The sequence below is a fragment of the Paramormyrops kingsleyae genome, chromosome 16 (genome assembly GCF_048594095.1).
Source record: "Paramormyrops kingsleyae isolate MSU_618 chromosome 16, PKINGS_0.4, whole genome shotgun sequence".
NCBI classification, from domain to species: Eukaryota; Metazoa; Chordata; class Actinopteri; order Osteoglossiformes; family Mormyridae; genus Paramormyrops; species Paramormyrops kingsleyae.
In genome coordinates, this window is record NC_132812.1 from 33,528,788 (window position 1) to 33,550,775 (window position 21,988).

A 21,988-nucleotide genomic window follows, 5' to 3' on the forward strand; every position below is an offset into this window, starting at 1 on the left:
AAGTGCTTATTTTTGTTTAAGGTTTTCTGAACAAAATGGCACTGGCCACCCTATATATGTGCTATGCTGTCATCTATTGGAAAGCTATCTGCTTGTGGTTTCTTATTTTTAGTATGTTGCAGTCTTATCTCTTATATCCTATATCTCTTATATCTTATATCCTAGTCCATTCATGACTCTTCTCCGAGGTCCGAGTATGTTCCATCTCTGGCTGGTTCCTGTTTCCTGGTTTCAGTTTCCTGGATGGATTCCAGGTTCCCCTCTCCTTTCTGGTTCCTATTTCCTGTCTTAACCAGTCCTCCACAAATAAGTCTTCCTGTGCATTTTTTTCCAGAATTGTCCACCAGTTACCAGCCCACAGTCCCATCTGTTACTCGTTTCCCACGTTGTCTTTTTGCTTAAGGACCATTGAGACTACACTGTTTTTGATTGTATTGCTTGTCAGATCCTCAAGTTACTAACACAAGCTGCAACATAACAGTGGATAAAAAAACTGTTACATTTTACTTAAAGCAGCCATGTAAATGTATTATAGATACCATCATAATGCATTCATAAAGTATTATAAACATGGCTATAACTATTTATAAAAAGGCCCAACACATTTTAGCAATGTTTCTTATGCATTATGAATGCTCTATGAAGCTCTCATCTATAATGCACTATAGATACCTTAATGACAGTCAGTATTAGGATTAAGGATGCTTTGTACTGCATTATGAAGGTATAATGTCATAATGAATAATAAACATGGTTATAATGTGTTATACCAGGCTTAAAATGTTTTTTTTCTAAATAGTTATAGCCATTATATTATATTCCCTTTACAATATTTTATGGCTAGATTATAATGCATTATGAAGGTATCTATAATGCATTATACTGTACATGACTGTACCCATATTTGCTACATAAAGGTGCTTTCTCTCTTCCATCACACCACGAATAACATACAAAAAAAAGTTATTGTCCTACACATATGTGTGACTACAGACAGTTCCTTTATTGTGTTTGAATGAAGACCATCTTCTGTTCTTTTTCACATTGAGTAAGTAGGTGCATATAACATAGTCCTGTGTGTCAGGATGTTCATCTGTGATTCAATCCTGTCAGCAAATTCCAATTCATCTCCATGGCAACAATCACATAAACATCCCCGCTCTGTACAGTACAGTCCATAGCTTTCATACAGTATGAGGGATTGCCTGCTGCATCCATTATCTCACTGTTTAGCTTTGCTTTGTCCTTTGGTCTAAATAAATTAGTCATCTGTATATCTAATGTCAAATTGCAGCTGTTTTGGACAGGTGTGCTGCCGTTTTTATTGCTCCGTGTGATTTATGTCAGTGTTTTCTTTATCTTCAGCAAGGCCATCTCAGCAGCAACGATCTAACTGTCCCTTGCAGGTCAGGTCCAAATGAAGAGCAGCTGTGAGTGAGAAGTGTAGCACAAAGCACATTCCTCGGTTTTAGACACAAGGCCTGGGTAGTTCTGTAAGGCCACGACTGACTCTGGCTGATTATGTAGTGCAGGTATTGGGAACTTCAGAGAGGTGATGGTGGCGTATACTGGGGCTGGCTGTCAGGCTGGCCTGCTTGATGGCATCCAGTACAAATGGAAAATACAAGTTTGTATGTAAAAGAAGTTTATATGTCATTATTACAGGTTGATATGATATAGCTGTTCAAGGTTCCTGCATCCTGGTTGATTTATTCTGCAGGTGACACGTCCTACTTTCTCTAACCAACAGACAGTCACATGGTGGAAATTCTATGAGCTTTGCTGGGCAAGTGTTGGCTCTCTGCTGGGCACACTGGTCTTGCTCCATGTCCTCCCACACTGCTGACATCACCGGGTCGATCATCTGTTAGACATGTTTAATAGTGATGTAGGTAGGTCATGGCTGCTGTTCCCAGACCCTTGAGCTGTCATCTGTATAGCAACTGGAAAGGCATGAAGCCAGTGGAGGCTTAGGGCACTCCCCCATACTCCAAACAGGACATTAGGAAGCAGCAGGTCCCAGTTCCAACCATCTGTGGTCAATACCCTTGAGTATTTGTTTATTTAAGCATGGGGCCCTTGGTGAGTCTGATTTAAGTATCATTTGAAGGTGGTAAACTGAGGAACCTTATCTGAAGGTGTGGTAGCATGCCAACATAACTCCCATTTTCAAAAAAGGGGATAGAAGTAATTTGTCAAACTATAGGCCAAACAGTCTAATTTGTATAACTGGTAAAGTTATGGAGGCTATAATGAAATAGAAAATGGTAGATTACCTGGACTCAGATAAGATTTTGAGGGATAGCCAGCATGGTTTTAGGAGAGGTAGATCCTGTTTAACAAATCTGTTGGAGTTTTTTGAGGAAGCTACTCAGGAAGTTGATGATAAGAAGGCCTATGATGTCATCTACTTAGATTTCCAAAAGGCTTTTGATGTTGTCCCCCACAAGAGGCTCTTACTTAAGCTCAAAGCGACAGGTATTTTAGGAACTGTAGCAACCTGGATTGGTCTTAGAGGAATGTCATACGAGGAAAGGTTAGTTGAGCTAAATCTGTTCAGCCTCAAGCAAAGGAGACTGAGGGGGGACATGATCCAGGTCTATAAGATTCTAACAGGTTTGGATGCTGTTCAACCAAATAGTTACAGTACTTCAGCATTAGTTCAAATACAAGAACTCGTGGCCATAGGTGGAAATTAGCAGGAGAACATTTCAAACTGGATTTAAGGAAGCACTTCTTTACACAGCGTGTAGTCAGAGTATGGAATAGTCTTCCTGATAACGTAGTGCAAGCTGAATCCTTGAGTTCCTTTAAATCAGAGCTAGATAAGATTTTAACAACTCTGAGCTATTAGTTAAGTTCTCCCCAAGCGAGCTCGATGGGCCGAATGGCCTCCTCTCGTTTGTATAGTTCTTATGTTCTTATGAACCTAGATGTTGAATGTCCAGCACTTCACAGAAACTTCCCATTAGCCAAGACAAGACAGGAGTTCATGAGGCCATTAGAATTTCCTATGGAAACCCCCCCACACATACACACACACAAAGACATGACTGAACAGCAGAAAGAGCTCTTTCACTACCGATTTGGAAATCGCCTTCTGGAATTTTACTACTTTTGGGTACTGGGTGGCATGGTTGGCGATCACTAGCATGTATTTTTGACCTGTAGCTGACTGGAGAAAAGGCCTTACCAGATCCCTGCCAATCTCCTTGTAAAGGTGGCCGATAATGGGCATTGGAACCATACAAGGCTTGGGGTGGCATCGACAGGGTCTGTGGCGCAACATTAGCCAGTGGGACTGGTCGCAAATGCACTGCAATGTTGGTAATAAAACTGCCACTTGGAGAGAGGCCTTGTGTCATACAAACATACCTCTGTAGAGTTTAGTGACTTAAGTTAGTTTTTCCATTACAACTTCTGTCATAATGTTCACATATCCGTACCTAAACCCTTAAAACCCTTCCTCGAGCCTATTGTGCTTATTCAAACATTCAAACAAAAAAATACAAATAAGATAAAATATTAAAACCATGCATCAAAAGTAGCATAACCTTTTGTCTAGGGATCCACTGCAGTCCATTTCAGATGAAGTTCAACCTTGATGTGCATTGAAACATGTAGTTCTATGTATTCTGTTCTAAGTATGATGCTGGTTAGCTGTGTTGACATTATCCCAATTCCTGCCATGAAAGCTTTTTAGTGAATGTCTGAATGTCTGTGTTTCTTCCTGTAGCTATGAGTCATTCATAACAAGAAGAATTTCTCACTGCCATTTGACACTATCATTGGCTGGGCCTAAATCAGGATATAACAAATAAATTAACAACCAGCTTTAAAACTACTGTGATATGCTTTAGCAACAACATTTGGATTTATTTCTAAAAGAAACAGCCCAAAAAGCTCAATATTTTCCCCAGACGTTTCAAGTAGCTTCTCCCAGGAGTCATATAAGGGATGTGAAACAGGCTGGAAAAAATCAAAACCCTGCAAAATAGGCTAGAGGGGTTGTAGCTTTTCTCCTAAAACAGAGTACAGAGGTTAAGACAACAAAGAACATAAGAAGAAAATAAAACATTGACCAGTTATTCAAAAGTAACCATGGAAGAAGCGCAAAAACCGTTATTTAAGACCACAAATTCTATGAGGTATGCTAGCTAGTTTGTTAAGCTACACACTCAGAGACACAGTTCTTTGCATGTCATTCACACTGCATGGCAACACAAGCTAATGTTTAGAATTTGATGCGTGTGAGGGACATGTGCTGTGAACCAGACAGGGAGATACAGTATATCATGCAAAGTAGAGTTTAGCGCTGTCATCAAAATGCACAGGCTTCAAGTTATCACACTTTCTGCTGACCTTTGTAGTTCAGAAAACACTTCAAACTTTTAGATGTTTTTTAGTAGACTAAAAGTCATCACCTACTGTATGTAGACCCATCATAGCTTCAAACACAGCTGCAGGGGTCATGTCAATGACATCAAAGAAATAAAAGAGTGTACATTAAATTAGAATGTATAGTGTGGATTGGCTGTTCAGAAACAACATTCAGTTTAACGCCTTAGATGAGACACTATACTGTAGGAATAAAAAAAAAAAAAACTTTACAAAAAATAGTTTAGTGATGCATATAATTAAAATATGCTCACTCAGTGCATCATTTGTTTTGAAACAATGACTTTGAGAATAAAATGATACTCTCCTGACTATCCATTAAAGCCTCGTGCTCTTACATGTATCACTAAATTCTGTTCTAACATACATAGGCTACTAACTAAAAATCGCAAGACTGGAATAAAGTTCAATACAATGCGATAAAGCAACCTTTTCTTTGTATGGATTATTTTCCTGATTTTTTTCCAATTGTTTCACCTCCTCTTCCTCTCTTCGCACTTCACGAATAAACAATCACTTTTATGTCAACTTCCAAAATATATCCAAATGCTGATAATCAAGCAAAGAACAAATACCGTTCATCAAATTTACTCATATAGAAAAGCTCATCTGTCCAAATTATGCATAAAATGTTATGATGTGTACCCTATCTAACACATTTTGTTCTGAAACAAGACTCAAATTTTAACCCTGCATAGTGTAGAGTGTTATCGTGTGGACCGGATATTATATATAAAATATAATTTTACAATTAATTCATCCATCATACCTGAAATTTTTCCATAAAGTTATGAGTTCATTATATTTTGTGTGCTTATAGTCTTCTTTTCAGCAGCTTTTTGAACGTATAAAGTGGAGAGGTAAAGGCTTCAGTTGTTTTAGGTTGTTTCATGAGACATCAGTTGAAATGTGCCGGAGTTTGTCAAAGTGCTGAATTTGAACATTTGCATTAAGGAATATTACCTTAAAGGATATACATGAGCCTTTGGCCTAACCATGAAAACACATGTCACATCCTGGGGAAAGTTTCTTTTTCTTAAAGCCATCACTGAGCTGTAATTTACAGAACTTCCTGTCTTTGGCATACTGTATTGAACAGGAGACAGATGCCTCACTTCCCTAAAATTCCCATAATGCTTCAACTTTATGAGGGCACCCCAAGCTGTGTACTATCCACCATTTGGATATGGGTTCAACCATGTTCTCTAACTCCACTGTTTAGACACACACATCCCAGAAATCCCTATTCATATAAAATTCATGCAAAATGCCTATTCATATAAACATATGTGCAAAATAACCATCTGGACACATTGTATGGTAAAATGGACACGCAGCCTGTGACTATTAATTTTTTTTAAGTAAATATACAGTAAGAACATTACCCCGCATTCAGTTAAGGAGAATATGTAAATCTCGTGTGTGTGTTTTTTAAATTAATCACATTTTTTTGTTTGTTTATTTTGAGAAATTACATCCACCACTACGTAGTTATCTTCGAATAGACTGATCGGCTGTTTATTTATTTTAATTGTTTGTGTGTTTTATTTATTTATTTCTCATTGGACAGTGGAGCACATGCAGACTATGCAGTTTAGGGGCACGTGGGAGGATGCAATGGCTGGGCGGGGTGACTTCAATCTTAGAGCCCATACATAGGCTACTAACTAAAAATCGCAAGACTGGAATAAAGTTCAATACTATGCGATAAAGCAACCTTTTCTTTGTATGGATTATTTTCCTGATTTTTTTCCAATTGTTTCACCTCCTCTTCCTCTCTTCGCACTTCACGAATAAACAATCACTTTTATGTCAACTTCATCGCCCCACTGCATAAACAATGGCGTGACACACTTTATTTAATATATGGAAAAAAATCAACGCGCATGTTGTCTTAAAACTGTACTTTGTGAATCTTCTGTGTAGCATTTTGAGCAACACCGAAAGTTGCCGGCAGAAGTGTCCCTCTAAACTGATCCAAAGACTGGACAATTTGGAGCTGAATAATAGATAGTGACAAAAACGATAATGAATTAACTTACCTCAGCTCTCGCTTCATGCGTGAAAAACATGACCAGCACAAGAATCAAGGCGCTGTTGGAGAACATTCTGGGAGACGCTCTTAACCCCTTTGTCTAAAAATGCGCAAAACGCTCAAAAGTTCACGCTGTTGATAATTTCTTTGTCTCTTCTTTTGTTACATAATTTAATTTACTGACACACATCTTGCGCTCATTTTGGCTCTTGTCGCGCCGTTGAGACTTATTGTTCCACCCTGCTAGTTCTTTTGCTTACTCCACCCCCCGTTGCAAGACTGACCACCCATTTTTTAGCCCAGAAGGACCACCTTGTGCAGCTATTACTTTCTTCTCTTGATATTTAAGGGACAGCATCGTCTTTATGTTGTCCGATTCCGAGCATGCTTTCTGTGTTAAAACGTTTGCTTGTTTGTCTGTTTGTTTTTCCACGTTTGGATTTTTCATTAATCTGAAAAGAAACCTGTTGCTTCATTGGGAAACAGCATTTGCAAATCTCTACTTTAATATTTAATAATTATCTTTAATTGCTATCGTTTGATATTTAACATATCTTTATAAATAATGCTGTCTATCGTTTTTGCCCTTAATCTTTTAAGGCAAGGTTGTCTATAATGCTTAAAGCAAAGTCAGATGCAGCTTTCTAGTAGGAAATCACTACAATTGTGATGTGGATCCTAATTAAATATTTTCAACGATTACAAATGATGTTCATGGATACCCACTGACGTGGATATAGATTTAAACCACACTACGTTGTATAATGGTGGCAGTTTTTACTTATTTTCTTGCATAAATTAATGTGTAACATACATATCGTACGTCACCATGTACAGCAAAGGGCAAAGTACACAGGAGCATTATTATTAAAAACAAAAGTGGCATCGGACTAGACAATGCAAGCTGGACAGTGGGAAAAAATATGGCAAGTATATAACCATCATCATCATCATCATCATATTTACTTACAGTTTGTTATTCTTGTTACACCTGTGCATGTATTTTGCTTATTGACTGCTTGCCTATTTTTAGGTTCTGGTTCCTAATTTTATCCATCAATAAATTCTAACTAGAATAAAAATCTAACTAGAAGAAAATGCCTTTTAAATAGTGATAGTCTCCTTAACAATAATAGATGTACAGCTCAAGTACACGTTTCTAAGGCAGCAGTACATAAGAACAAGATAAAGCAGGAGACACTTGGAATGGCCAAGTACCAGCCAGGTAAAGGGCAGAAGCATCTCTCTAATGCCAGAGATGCTCGTCAACTTATCCGACAGCGACACATGACATCAAGTGACCTCCAAAAGGGATGGGAAACATTAAGTGCAGGTGTGAAGTGCACTGCTAGGACAGTTCATATCAGGCTCCTAGAAGCGGGAGTGAAGACCCATAAAGCAAGGAAGCAGCCCTTCATTAATGAGAAGCAGGGAAGGACCAGAACACAGGCACATACTCCTAAATTGAAAAAGAAGTGACACAATGAAAATTTTTCTGTGGTCTCTTAATTTTTATCCAGAGCTGTATATCTTTTATTTTGATGGACGGTATCATTATTTAAAAGTAAGATCTTCTAGTAAGATTTTTATATTAAAGTATCACTTACTGCTATTCTGTGTCATCACTTAATTGCCACTGATAAAAGTTGGGCTAAGAAAACAGAAAATCTGCTTTCATCTCAGGATAAAGGCAATTATGTGGAGAAGCTTGTAGCAGACTTCCGTAGTTTTATTCACATGAGGTAAGATTGTTTGTTCTAATTTTGCAAACATCATGGTCTGGCAGCCTCCATTTGAAGACATTTGTTTCCTGAATAGTATTAAAACCACATGTAAATAAATGCATGATGCACTACAAGAGGTGAATTAAGCTAAGAACTTCTTCTTTGTAAATTCTGATTTGAAGGCTCCAATCTGAGGCCTCTCTGATAACAATCTTGTGACACCATCTGCCATGCTCAGTGCTGTGCCAATTATGTGTTTAGAATGTGAGGTTTTGGGAGTTGTTATTTTTAAGTGAATAACTACTTTTAAATAGAAATTGCAACATCTCACAATAATTGCAGACAAAAGCATGAATGTATGTAGTGTAGTGGTTAAGGTTGGACTCATGGAAGGTCTCTTCTGGAGTACATAGGAGGGCAGGTATGTAACCCAAATTTGGCCTGCCAGTTAACTTGCCTTATAAAATGGTGAAAACTTCACCTTGGATCAAACTGGAAAATAAAAATCAGTTGCAACAGAAGAGGATGACAGTAAAAAGCTTAAGGAACATCCTATATTAGGGATCCTGTATAATTTCATTTTGAATGGGTTTTTGTCACCATACTTTACTGTAATGTAGTTTTTTGTTCTTATATTTTCAGGTCTCCAGCCCATAATTTATCCATATGAGGGTATATAAGATAAATGTTAAAAGTATTACAGCAGATATCATGCAGCCAGGTAGTAAAATCAAGAGTTTTGATGTCCCCACAAATATATAATAGTTATATATAAGCGTTACAGTGTGTTAATATTATGTTGTTACTTTTGTGCATTATTAAAAAAAAATTCTACATGCATATATATGCATAATAAAGGTCTGTCTTCCATATAAGTCTCTTTTTAGATGACAGAAGGTTCTGTGCAACATTAGTCTATGCCATGTCTGTATCCACAGTAGATATGTTATCACGTTTGTTAGACAATCTTAGACCATATTGGACAATGGTTCATCACTCAATGGTCTGCATGCACTTAAGATGTATACAGAAACAAAACACAATATAAGGAAAATGTCTGTGTTGCATATTACTCATTCAGAACAGGTTCTGTAAACTAGACTGATACAATGACAATGGAAGCAGTAGTTATACAATAGAAAACAGGATAACAGTTTAAACAAGGTGAATTCATTACCTTTGGCATTAACGTCCCCCACACTCCTACGCTCAGATTCCAGTGCTTTGAGGGAGATGGGGTGGTCTGCAAATAAGCAGGGAGTTTCACAGGGGTCAAATGTATCTGTCTGGTTTTCGGAAAACATGCTTAACAGTTTTACGATGTACCCTGGTTAATCGGAAGCATGCTCTGGCATGAAGCTGTATTTGTGGGTGGCTGTTGTTTTATAAGACATCCTGTCAGGGTCATCAGAAGCATTTTGAAAGTGGGGGGGACACACTGGTAAACAGCGCTGGGTGAACTAATATTTTATGCTAAATGTGAGGGGGACACGTCCCCCTCACATTTAATGGTGGGGATGCCCATGCATCCTGTGTATTTTCTATAGTGTATTTTCCACATCAGAAAATATGGACATTCAGACACGTGCATTTTAACCATCAGATTTCTGTGGATATACATGGAAATATAATTATAGAAAAATAGCGTTTCATACCGAAATTTATGTTAGTCCTGGAAGCCCTAAGTATCACCTATGCATGCAGTCTGAAATAAGAAAGCCAATTTTTATTAGTATATAAAAATGGCCATGTTGCGGAGCTGAATTTCCTTTGGCAACGGTAGGAAATGGCTGTACAGCGGCAACCAAAGCCTGCTGCTGTGCAGACTCAACAATGACTGGAAGAATGTATTGTGTTCTTCTTTGTAGGAAAGAGGAAACTAAGGTCTTTGGTTGTATTTCCATGCAGTGGGCAACGTGTTTTTGTGTCTTTCAGGGGTGTGCTGAATTGCCCACTGTCTCTCTTGGCATGATGTCATCCCATAGCTATGATTAGATCCCACATGTTTTTCCTGTTAGCACTACCCTGGTCCCATAGGACAGCAGATTTGTGCAGTGCTAGAACTGCTGTCCAATGTATACCATACATACATGCACGTTCACATGTTTTCATACTTCTGGAATAGCAATGCAACGTGCTTAGAAACCTCAAAGTATCTTTTATTGAATTCAGATGCTGGAATCATACACTGAGGTGAAATATCACTCTCTTTGGTCATAGTGCAAATACTGAGACATATAAACATTATATAAATATGACATTTTACGACATAGACAATGAGATTGGTGGGGAAGGATTATGCAAACTTAATGCTAAAGTTTGACGTGGAGCAGAACGTGAAATCAACAGATTAATATTGAGAGTTGTGAGTCCAGAGTTATTAGTCCCTTTAACAGATCCAGTCTTAGGCTGGGAGGGGGCAGACTGTTCTAAAAATGCATTTTAGTTATAATTACACAAGTAATGTCAGAAAACCAAAAATAAGCCTGTTACTCATCAACTAATCACAACTATGATTCATCAATCGTGTAAATTATTAGTTTCAGAATATTGGCCTGTTTACCAGACTTTGTGGCTGTAATGTTTAGGGTAACTCTATCAGGTTTAGTGAGAGAGTGTTGCAGAAGTGTCAGGTGAATTCCCAGGAACTATATCTTCATGTTGATCCTTCAGGACCCAGGATCCGTTACTTTACTACTTGCATTGGCTACTGTTAACTTTAGAGTTTACTTGTTTGTTTTGATGGCAATACACAGCACAGGTCCTCAGTACATCTCAGAGTTTATTCAACCTTACACTGCTTCTTGGAATCTTAGAGCTGCCAGTCAGCAATTCTTGTTTATTCCATGAGCGCACTTGAAATCATAAGGCGACCATGCCTTTGCATGTGAGATTATCACCAATACTTTTAAATTTAATTTAAAAACCTACTTATACTCTCTGGCCTTTGGTTGTGATTTATCTTAATTTCTCTTAATTTATTTTATTTTTTGTGTAAAATTGTCCCATGTCTCATTTGTCATACCCAGACTCATCCATCAGATGGCCAGGCAGAGAAGCCTAATTTGTCACTCCACAGAACACATTTCCACTGCTCCGGAGTCCAGAGCTTTACACCATTCCATCTGACGCTTGGCATTGCACTTGGAGATGTGAGGCTTGTATGCAGCTGCTCAGACATGGAAGCCCATTCCATGAAGCTCCCAGCACAGTTTTTGCTTGAGTCAATGCCAGAGGAAGTTTGGAACCCTGCAGTTACCGAGTCAACAGAGAGTTGGCTGCTTTTACGCACTATGCACCTCAGCGATCTCGATCTGTTACTTCACATGGTCTTCCACCTCATGGCTGTGTTTCTGTTGTTCTTAAACACTTACGTTTTGCAGTAATACCACTTACAGTGGAATATCTAACAGTGAAGAAATTTCACAACCTGACATTGGAAAGGTGGCATCCTATGACAGTACCACACTTCAATTCATTGAGCTTGCTTGATTTTATAGACCTGTGGTATTGGGTCTGAATGAAACAACTGAATTCAATGATTAAGAGGTGTGTCAGAATACTTTTGTCCATTTAGTGTATGAGCAAGATGGAGTAAGCAAAAAGAAGAGAATTTCCCCATGGGGATTAATAAAATATTATTATCTATACTGCAGGATATCATACATGAATATAATGTTGATTTAGAGAAGATGTCCACTGTCAGTTCAGACAATGATGTGAATACACTAAAAGCAGTGTCCTTGTTGTCATATGTGTGAGAAGATGCTGTAGTACTTTCCTGGCCATTTGTATCAGTACAATGACATATGAATGCTTTTGTTTTCACATATCCCATCTTACGCCCCTTTTAGGCGTACACTTATACAAGTGAGAATGAAGTTTGAGGTCGACTGCAGGGTCAGGCTTTTTATCTAATAACCCTGGAGCATTTTTCGGGGTTTACCATCCTGCACAAGTACACAATAGTGTTGCAGCAACTTTGCCAACCACAGGAGCTGCACCAGCTACCCTCCCATCAATGTCCTAACCTGCAGAGACACATACCACCCAACAAACTTTACTCTATTGCACAATTGTTATGCAGTGTACGATGCTGACCGCGTACAACTAATGATGCATTAAAAGACAAAAGTAAGGTGTGCTAAAAAAAATCACTTGCAGAGTTTAGTCACTGCAATGAAGCAGTTAACCAAGACGATGTTTTATTTCCTTTTATAGTCTGACGCTTGGGTTCGGCATGAATCTTCCGGACTTCTTAGTGCAGTAGTTTTGGCAGGGGACCCGGCAGCCTAGAAATTCTGTTATGGATCGCAGGGCTTTTGTCACAGAGGACTCATTCTCATGTTTATATCAAAGAGAAATCATCCATTGTTCTTATTTATAAGCTAAGAAGGATATAGATTTCTCAAGACCTATCTTTTATGATTTATTTTCTTTGTTAAAAGGATTTTTATAAACTTCTTTTTAGGCTGTTCTGCTCACAGATGGCTTAAACTGGAATGCTTGAGACCTATCAGATGTTTCTGTTGCTACTGTATCAGTGACAACAAAGTGCCAAAGTTAACTAAGTTATGGAGCCACTGACAGTTCACTTGATGTAAAAGCAATTATATACATAGACTGAGTGCAATTACATTTAGTTAAGCTTTACTAGTATATGAGTTTTGACGATGATTACGATGCAGACAACTTCCCCAATGCAGGGATTTGTCTTTCAGTGCTGTCTCTAAGGAGTTGGAAATACAGTACATATCAAACATCCAGACCCATAGTTATACAGGGTGGGCCAAAAGTAAGTACACAGTTTTTATTTGACAGAACTGATTGGGTCATGTTTTGTCTCTTAGGTGTTCAAAATGTCTTTCGTCAAGGTTGATACATTCCTGGTGCCTGTCCCTGACACTGTGACTCATCTTAGCACACAAATCCCAGTTAATATCAATGTCCACAAATGCTTGCAAGATGAACTCCTTCAATTCATCCTCTGTGTGGGCCTTCCTCTCAAGATCATCTCTACTATGCCCCCCAAACAAAGTCCATGGGTGTTAGGTCGGGTGAACGTGGTGGCAAGCTAATTCTGCTATGCAGCTGTTAGGGTAGCTAAAGAGTGTCAGGGACAGGCTCCAGGAATGTATCAACATTGACGGAGGACATTTCAAACCCCTAAGAGTACTCTAAAATAAAACCTATACATACTTTTAAAAGTAACTTTCGAAAATAAAAACTTTACTGTGTGAAATAGAAAATGTACTTTGCAAAATAAAAACTGTATACTGTACCTACTTTTGGCTCACCCTGTGTATTTGTTGGAATGCCTACAGTCTCTGGAACATTTTCTCCTATCATCCATAAATCAGGTCGATATTGGGACCTGGTGGATCTACTCCTCGAGCAGCTGCAACATGGTTTTCAGCATTGGCTAAGACAGCTCTGTAAACAGTAAGTATGTATAAGGTATCTGTGTGAATCGTTTGTGATGGTCTAGTTTGAAAAGATGTGAATCTCACTGCAGGTCCTGACGTTGGATGGAACGTCATCCGTCATCTGCTGTACTCATACTGCCTGAAGAACTCAGTCCCGTAGTGTAAACACGCTGGTTACCGCTAATTTCCAACAGAACTTGACCCTGTGCTTGAGATATGACCCAAAGCAGCTCATTTTTTTCCTCCCAGCATGAACATCTGTTCCACAAGGCCTGAGCCCAGCTGCTTCTGACTGAGTCAGCTCTCGCTGAAGCAGATCACTTGGGATTGGCTGTCCCGGTTCTCTCTCACTCCATATAGTATAACATGGTAAGAATATCAATACTTCACAGCTATAGAGCTGGTGAGTAATAGCAGTTAATGTTATCTGTGGATTATAGATTGCTTATTATACACATTACACACCATGGGCAACTCACCTAATTCAGATGCCTTTGTGAAAACCCACACAGACATAGATAGATTTGCCACCTGTCCTATATTGAAAAATAAAATGCTGTGTCCCCCTCGCCCAATGTGTTCCATATTTTGTCATCAGAGACCCCTCCCCCAAATATTATCTTCTGAAAGATTTTAAGTAATGAATATGCAAATATGAAAATCGTTCTTAGCTTGCATTCTTGGAACCAAGCACTGTGATATGCTGTATTTCCATATACAGAACCCAAGCTATTTAACATGATTGCAACGCAGGTTAACATCTTAAACTCAGGCACTGACTTGCAAATAACTCGGAAATGATTACAGGAGTTCAAGGGAAAATGTATTTTCAAAAAGCATTTTGTCTGTAATGCTACTACATCTCTAGTGATCAGATGTATTGTATATAAAAAAAGGTTACAGTGTTGCATGAAAAAGTCACTGAATGTCAGTCAAACAGGACATGGCTAATATTCACAAATGTTTGCATAGACAGAGGATGAAATCAGAAGTAGATGACATTTAAATAAACGGTGATGCATTCTGTATAGCTGACAGAGAAAGTGATCAATCAAACAGGTAAGTACCTATAATTTACAGCCAGCATTGTGACTCTTGTATCTGGGTCCATGTGTTCATATCTGGATTCTGCTCCAGTCTTTCCCTGGTTCCTCTGTGTTTTCTCTGGGTACTTCAGTACTCTCCTGCAGTCTGACGACATGATGTTTGTTTCCATGGCACACTTGTGTGTCACTGTTTGAGTTTCTTAAAATAGAATGATGTTTGCCTTATGCCCTATGTTTGGAACAGACCCTGATACTGAACCAATAAAGAGTAGTTATAATACAGCATAATGTAACTATTCATCCATGGCATAACACACAACTAAAACAAAATATGCTTCAAAATGAAGAACCTCCACAGGCTTTTTTGAACAAGCATACTCTCCGTATGGCAAACTTTCTTCCTTCGTTTTGTTGTAATTGACAAACCAAAATGTATTGTATTGTTATCGCTGTGTGCTGCAGGTTTCACAGTACTGTTCACTGTTACACAGTTACACTTTAAGTAAAAAAAAGTAATGCCCTTTTTCTCCCGTTCACTAAGGAAGTAAATCAACTCTACAGTGATTTAAATAATGGCAATGTATAAAGTTGCTTCTGTATTTTGGAAAGGCACATTTTGAACAGAAAACTCTACATATACTATCATGACAACTGACTTTTGTTTCTGTACTATAGCAGGAAAGGGTTTTATGGTGACACAAAAGGACAATTTTTGTGGGCATAGTAGGACACAATACATTCATTGTGAAAATCATGCAGATTATCTCCTCTCAGTGTAACCAGAGAAATTCTTCTAATGCCTGTTCCAGGCTTTTGTTGCTTAGCAAGAGCATTGATAGACTAGATTTTAGAAGATGACATACCTGGAGAGTTTCTCTTTTTGAAGTTGGATTGGCCCTATACCAACACAGCTTTCTATTTATTAGGAATAGTTACTTGATATTTTCGTAATATTTATTCACAAAATTTTGTATATGTATGTTTAATGCCGAGCTCCATCAAACCAGTTGAAATGGACGCACCCATCGTGTAACTGGAACACCTCCCACATGTAAACACAATGAGGTGCCACAGCACTGGTTTGTTGATTGAGACTAAATTTATATATATATATTTATATATAGTATATATAAAGGCATTGCTGTCTATCAGGCAATGTCAACAAGCAGTTCCCAAATGGATGCTAAATAAAAGATGTTAATTTCCGCCTGGCACTAACCATGTATTCCTTCACCTCTCTAAGTCGTACAAAGGCCCCCAGTGAAGCCCCGCATTCCCACATCATACAGACTCTAATCTCAACATTTATACATTTATAAGGTATATACTGTAAAAAATAGTGCCTGCAAATTTTTGTATTAGATGAGACTAAATTTCAATAGGTGCGAGTAGTTTTTTTTCTCATAAAAAAGATGATTTCAAGACAGCATTTACACATCAAATTATGACATATCTGAGTAGCCCAGAATGTCAAAACAAAAACATACAGCATATGTGGCTAACACATGTATATACCATATAATAAACTTAAAAGAGATAGAAAAACACTCAAAAATGGATAGGGTTGAAAGAGTTGACCTACATCCAGCCCTGCAAGCAGGTCCTCCAACTTCCAGGGAGAATTTGGGGGTTGGTGGCAGGATTGGTACTCCATCTACCGGGAAAATCTCACACTGGTCCATTTGCACTAGTGTGGTGCTGAGGTATCACCCACTGCATGGCTGCACTCGGGTTCTCATCCCTGAGGTGGTTTGTCGTGTGGTGGGTGCGACAACATACTGTATCAGCACCTGCTCCTTACAGCTCTCTCATTTCAATTAAAAGGACCCCGATTTCACTTAAGCACTGAGTACTTGCTGTGTGATGATTGGTCAGTCTCCAATAATCATGTGTGTGTCACTAATGTTAATGTAAAACAACTGGATGAGTCTTTTAATCAAAGGAACAAACCAGCCAAAGAACAAGAACTGAACTATTTAGCCAAGCACAGGAGCCTTTCAGTTTTAAAATAGTTTGTAAAACTAAAAGTGTCCTCCTTGACATGGATTAGGTGGTAATCCTAAATCTAACTATGAATTACTCACTTTAAAAGTAAGATTATATTAGGAGGAAAAAGAAAGAACTTTAGATTCTATAGTTTTTTTGCCAGAAGTGGGTTCTCTGCATTAGCATGTAACTAAAACCAATAAAAGACAAGTGTGTAAATTAATTTGTCGTGTTTGTTGGAGTACGTGGGGAAATATATGAAGCTACTACGAAACAGGCAACATTAGACTGCTCTCAGTAGGTGGACAAAAGCAACAGACACCAGTACAGCAGCCACCTAGAACAGCTACTGGCTGAATAAAAAAACTCAGCTCTCGTATCTGACAGAATTTCACATGTAGTTTGGATTAGGTAGGTCCAGCCATGTATTTGACATTAGTGGGTACCTAGTGCATGGCCTGGTGTGTATCTCAGGAAACGCAGGGCAGATTACACCTCGGAGATGATACCCGTCTATAGCAGGGCACACACTCACCCATACAAACTTACACTGTGGGCAATTTAGAAACACCAAAACTACAAAACGACATATTTTTGTTGGAGAGAATATTGTAAACAAGGCAGGAAGAGAAACCCCTGACCATGGAGAATGGATTGATTGAAAATCTTTTACATATTTTAATTAATTAACAGATATGAATTTTCATGTTATGAATGTTATTGATTTAGGATTTGTATTAAAACTCCTTATAGAAAAGTCTGTAAGACAGTTATTGCATTGGTGAATAACATCAAGGACAGCCCTGATCCCTCAAAGGAGCTGAGCCACTGCAGATAACTTGTAAACATACCCCACTCCTGCTGCTCTGGAACTTCTCAGCACCTTGTTTAACATCAGGTTCCTCTCTGCACATTGTGACGTGTGTTGCCATATTATCCAAGCCCAGATTAGCAGATTTGTCCTTTGCACTAGATATTGTGATAACGTGAATATAGGGCACAGTATTTGAGCAACACATTGTTTACATCAGCTTTCAGAACCCTCTGAGACTTATCAGGAGACATTTAGCAAGACATTAGGTGAAGCACACCACAGAAAAATATATTTACTGCCATCGTATAGATTTGCCAAGGAAAACCTGAGTGGTGCATTAAATATGATTACTGAACATATGTATTGTGTGAATAACTACTTTATTTCATTTGTATTAAAAAGGCAATAATTCATTCTGCACTACACTCAGTGGCCAGTTTATTAGATACGTCTGCTTGTTAACACAAAGAGTCTACTTATAGAAACAAATGGCTGCAACTGATAACATACAGCACATAGAGCTGGTCAAGAGGTTAGATTGGCAGCACACAGGAACCCCACACATTGTGGGTTTAGAATCTTGTTTCTCCCATCATTGTTCTCCTTTCTTTGATTGGACAGCTGGTCTTTGCACACATTAATTAAATGGTTCAGTTTTATTTAGCTAGATATGGATTCCAGTACCATCTTCACCAAAATGCATAGCATGAATGCTAGGATGCTAACCAGTGGAGAATGGGCAAGTTACAGAACTTTCAAGAGTCCCAGAGTTTTAAGATCTTTCCGTAATAGTTAACAGAAACTATTTCTATTGTGAACACAGAGAATGTGGGAGGTGCTCCAACTTAAACACACTTGATTTTATCACAGAAAAGCACCACTACACTTTGAGAGAAACGCTTATAAAAATGTAAAAAAATATATTAAAAAATGTTTTAAAAGCCTTGCTCTCAATTCTGATAATTCAGAGGGCAGTAGTTTATAAGAAAAGTTCCCAGCCTGCTACTTATGTGGCAGTGAAGGGACCTGTGCTTCCACAGACACGTGAGATAGATTTGTTTTATGTATGTGTTTTAGGAAAGCATTCATACAAATTATTAGGCATTTATAACTTTGGAGGTGTTCTGTCTGCTTTGTGGTTGATATTACAAGAAGAACTGAAATGGGTATGACATACTGCAGCCCTTCCATTCCTAGAAGGCTGTATTTGGTGTGTCCCTTTACCATTCACACTTTTGACCCTCTCTACGTGTTGTATGTATTCAGTTTACCCCTGAGTGTATACCTGTTTAGTTGATTGTGTTGACGATTGGATAGTTTAAATGTACCCTTAAATTGTATCTGGGCTGAATCTGCTGAATGTTCTGAGCTCACTCACATTTCAGAAGGGAAAGACTTTAAGCTGGAGCTCATGTTGAGATTCAATTTTAATCACTGTGTTAGACCAGGCCAGTGTCATGAGCAGACTGATTCTGAGTAAGGCCCTACTGACTCCAACATATCAGCACTTATCCACCGGCTCCTCCCAGAACTACTGCCCCACAAACCACTGCAGCCAGATGTGTGCAGGGAGGAAACAAGTGCCGGCTGCATGGATAGCAATCAGCTGGCTATGATTCCCTGCCCCCGTGTTTCACTGCCGAGGACATTTAAACTGCAAGGGGGGGGAATAGGTAGGGGAGGAGAGGAAGCAGGTGAGTCCGAGCCAAACTTGTCAATCGCTCTTCCCCTGATCAGAAAGTCCATGATGTGGCTGCAGCAAGGATTGCCGAGTGCACACGCACCACTTCCTCCCATGGTTGCCAAGCCGACGACCCCCACCCCCTCGACGCAATCACCGACGCACTGAGATGCCCCAAAGGCTCCTATGGCTGCAACTCCTGGCGCCACACCCACTTCAGTCCTGCTTTACTCTTTCTTTTTTTTCTTCTGGCAGAGATCCTGCACTCACTTCTCCCTGCCTGACTGTGTTTGTGCAGCTAATGAAGAACTTTGTGTTGCACACCCTGCAACGGCTTTCTCCAGTCCCTAGATTCTGATATTCTGCTTGCACCTGGACAATATCCATGGCTACTGTAGGTGACATATGACAAGCTCCTGTCCTGACAGATTCAGAATACAAGAAACGGGTGAGCTTGAGTGTTAAACATTGGAAATGGCAAATAATTTGGGTTTCTTTAAACTTTCTCAGTGCGTGACATGGTCATGTTGTTGCTTTTTAGGGACTGGATTGTCTTTAACGGGGCACAATCAAGGCTGGGTTATCTTTGATTGTAGGCTTCACAGCCAGCTGCTCGGAACATCAAACTGGTTCCAACATGTCCTCCAAACCTACTTAGGAAACATATCAGCAGAATTACTTTTCTTGTGTGAGACTACCTAGATATAACAATCACAACCTTTATTAGACTTCACAAATCTCCTTCTGTTTTACTTTTTTTTTTACATACATTCTTCTCAACCCTTACATGTGTTTCCCTCCAGCCTGTGGAGGGATTTACATTTTAGTAAAATTTTAGGCCAAGTTTGCAACAACACACAGTGTGTATTGAAGAGATACAGCTCTGATCGTACAATGTATGCATACAGAGTGCAGTCTTTGCAAGTCTGATGTATCTGACCGAAGGCCTGGATACACTACAATAATGGATTTTATTAATTACTTCCCAGCATTAAGAACTGTGCAAAAGCTTTACTTGGGAGGCTCCCCTACCAAGAAAAGTGCTGATCATTTCACTTCTTCCATAAAGCAGGTGAGGCAGGGGTCCTAGGCAACCATTCTACTTGTAGCTAGAGCCTGCCCTGAATTGTGTGAACTGTATGATGTGCAGAGAAGATGAATGACTGCCAACTCCCTCCATTTGAAGTCCTGTACTCAAGTAGGCGGAACAGGGCTAAAAAATAATAACAATAATAACTTTCACCTTGTCATCCCCTCTTCCGGCATCTCGCTTCTGAGTCAGAGTCTGAGAACAAGGATGATTCAGTACCTGAACAGCTTCTTCCCCCAGGCTATTGCCCCCCTAAACAGAGTCCCATGGGACGGGACCTTTCCACACTTCCCCCACTGTGCCTCATAGTGTCCCACACATCTAACCCTTTTAACCCTTATTTATATGCCTACCCAGCTTACAGGGACCATTCCCAGAACCTAGGTCATTACAGGTATATAATGGTCTTCTCAAAGTTGGCCTGGAATTTTCTCACTGCAACATTAATGGAACCCTATTTCCATATTCTACATTTCAACAAAGGTTTTGTCAACGTCAGAATAAGATTATTACCCGAACATCCTTTTAACGAAATCAATATTGAAATATATTGTCTTATTTGAAAAGATTCTTATATAAGTGCTACAATGGACCATCCTGTCACGTTCGGGCTTAAGGCGAGCAGGGAAGCAGGCGAAAGCAGCCAGGAAGTCAGGGTAACGGGGTTTATTGCACGCAGACTGACAGGTACGGACACTACAATGACAGATCTGGGGTACACTGACTTAGACACGGACTAAATACAAGACACAGGCTAAGGGTAACGAATCACAAGTAAGAGACAATCAGGGAATCACACGAGGTAACGAGGTGGGCGTGGCACACATCGGGAGCGGACGGAGCGGGGCGTGACATAACCCCCCCCCAAAGGCGCGCACACCGGGCGCGCCCGAGAGGAGGCGACGGACGGGACGAAATCGGGGAACAGGACCTGGAAGACAAAGCAAAACATCAACCAAAAACAGGGAACAAGACCGAGACACAAAACAGGAACAGGGACGAAAAGAAAGACAGAACCCGACAAAGAACAGGGAAAGCGGACAGACAGACCTGGAAGGGAGACACAGAAGGGGAGACAGGCGGAACAAAAGGGCCAGGAGTGAACGGAGGAGGAACAAAGGGACGAGGAGCAGATACAGGCGGGACAAACGGAAAGGGAGGAGGAACAAGGGGAGCACGAGGGAGCCCAGGCGGGCGACGGGCAGCGGCCGGAGGGGCCGCAGGCGGGAGGGAGAAGGGAGCTGAAGGGGACCACCCAGGGGCCAAGGGAACGGGACGAGGGAGTGACGGAGGGGACACGGAGGGAGCAGGAGGGAACACCAGTGCAGGCGGGCAGGAGGGGGAAGCCGCGGCAGGCGGAGGCGCAGCCGGAGCCGGCGAAGGCGCCGTCCGACGCCCAGCCGGAGCAGGGGGGCCCGGAGGCGACCGACATGGAGCCGGAGGCGGGACCGAGGACCGGCACCGAGGATCCAGGGGGGGACCCGGAGGCAACCGCCGACCCCGAGCCGGAGGAACCGCAGGCGGCCCCGGAGCCCCAGCCAAGGCGAGCGAGGGCGAGCCAGGGGGCAGGGCGGGCGGGAACCGGGCCCCACGCCTATGGCCCCGTCCCTTTCGGGACACTGACAGGCGGGGTCCTAAAGGGCGTCGGCTTTGCCGGGGTAAGGGTGAGGGAGTCAAGGCCTTCACAGAGGCAACAGGCAGGGCAGTCAGAGCCGCGGGCGTGGCCGCAGGCGGGACAGTCAGAGCCGCGGGCAGGACAGCCAGAGCCGCGGGCGTGGCCTCAGGCGG

General features: G+C 40.5%; 1 protein-coding gene and 1 long non-coding RNA gene across 4 annotated transcripts in view; one reads left to right on the forward strand and one right to left on the reverse strand.

Moving 5' to 3' along the window:
* The window catches only part of LOC111843663 (uncharacterized), a 74,342-nt gene extending 64,866 nt beyond the window's left edge, over positions 1 to 9,476 (reverse strand). Inside the window, exons 1-2 of one of the 3 annotated variants that reach the window (XM_072700638.1) lie at positions 9,335 to 9,476; positions 4,429 to 4,460 (exon numbers count right to left, since the gene is read on the reverse strand). In XM_072700638.1, the coding sequence (XP_072556739.1) occupies positions 4,429 to 4,460; positions 9,335 to 9,461 (159 nt within the window). In that variant the 5' untranslated portion in view covers positions 9,462 to 9,476. Of the gene's footprint in view, positions 1 to 4,428; positions 4,461 to 6,440; positions 6,720 to 9,334 lie in introns of those variants that run through there. The other 2 variants (XM_023811407.2, XM_023811406.2) reach the window with 2 other exon arrangements.
* On the forward strand, positions 6,786 to 15,718 carry LOC140578776 (uncharacterized). Its single transcript, XR_011983049.1, has 3 exons — positions 6,786 to 7,997; positions 8,117 to 8,175; positions 11,187 to 15,718. It is a non-coding gene; the product is annotated as an uncharacterized lncRNA (long non-coding RNA).
* The last annotated feature ends 6,270 nt before the right edge of the window (positions 15,719 to 21,988 follow it).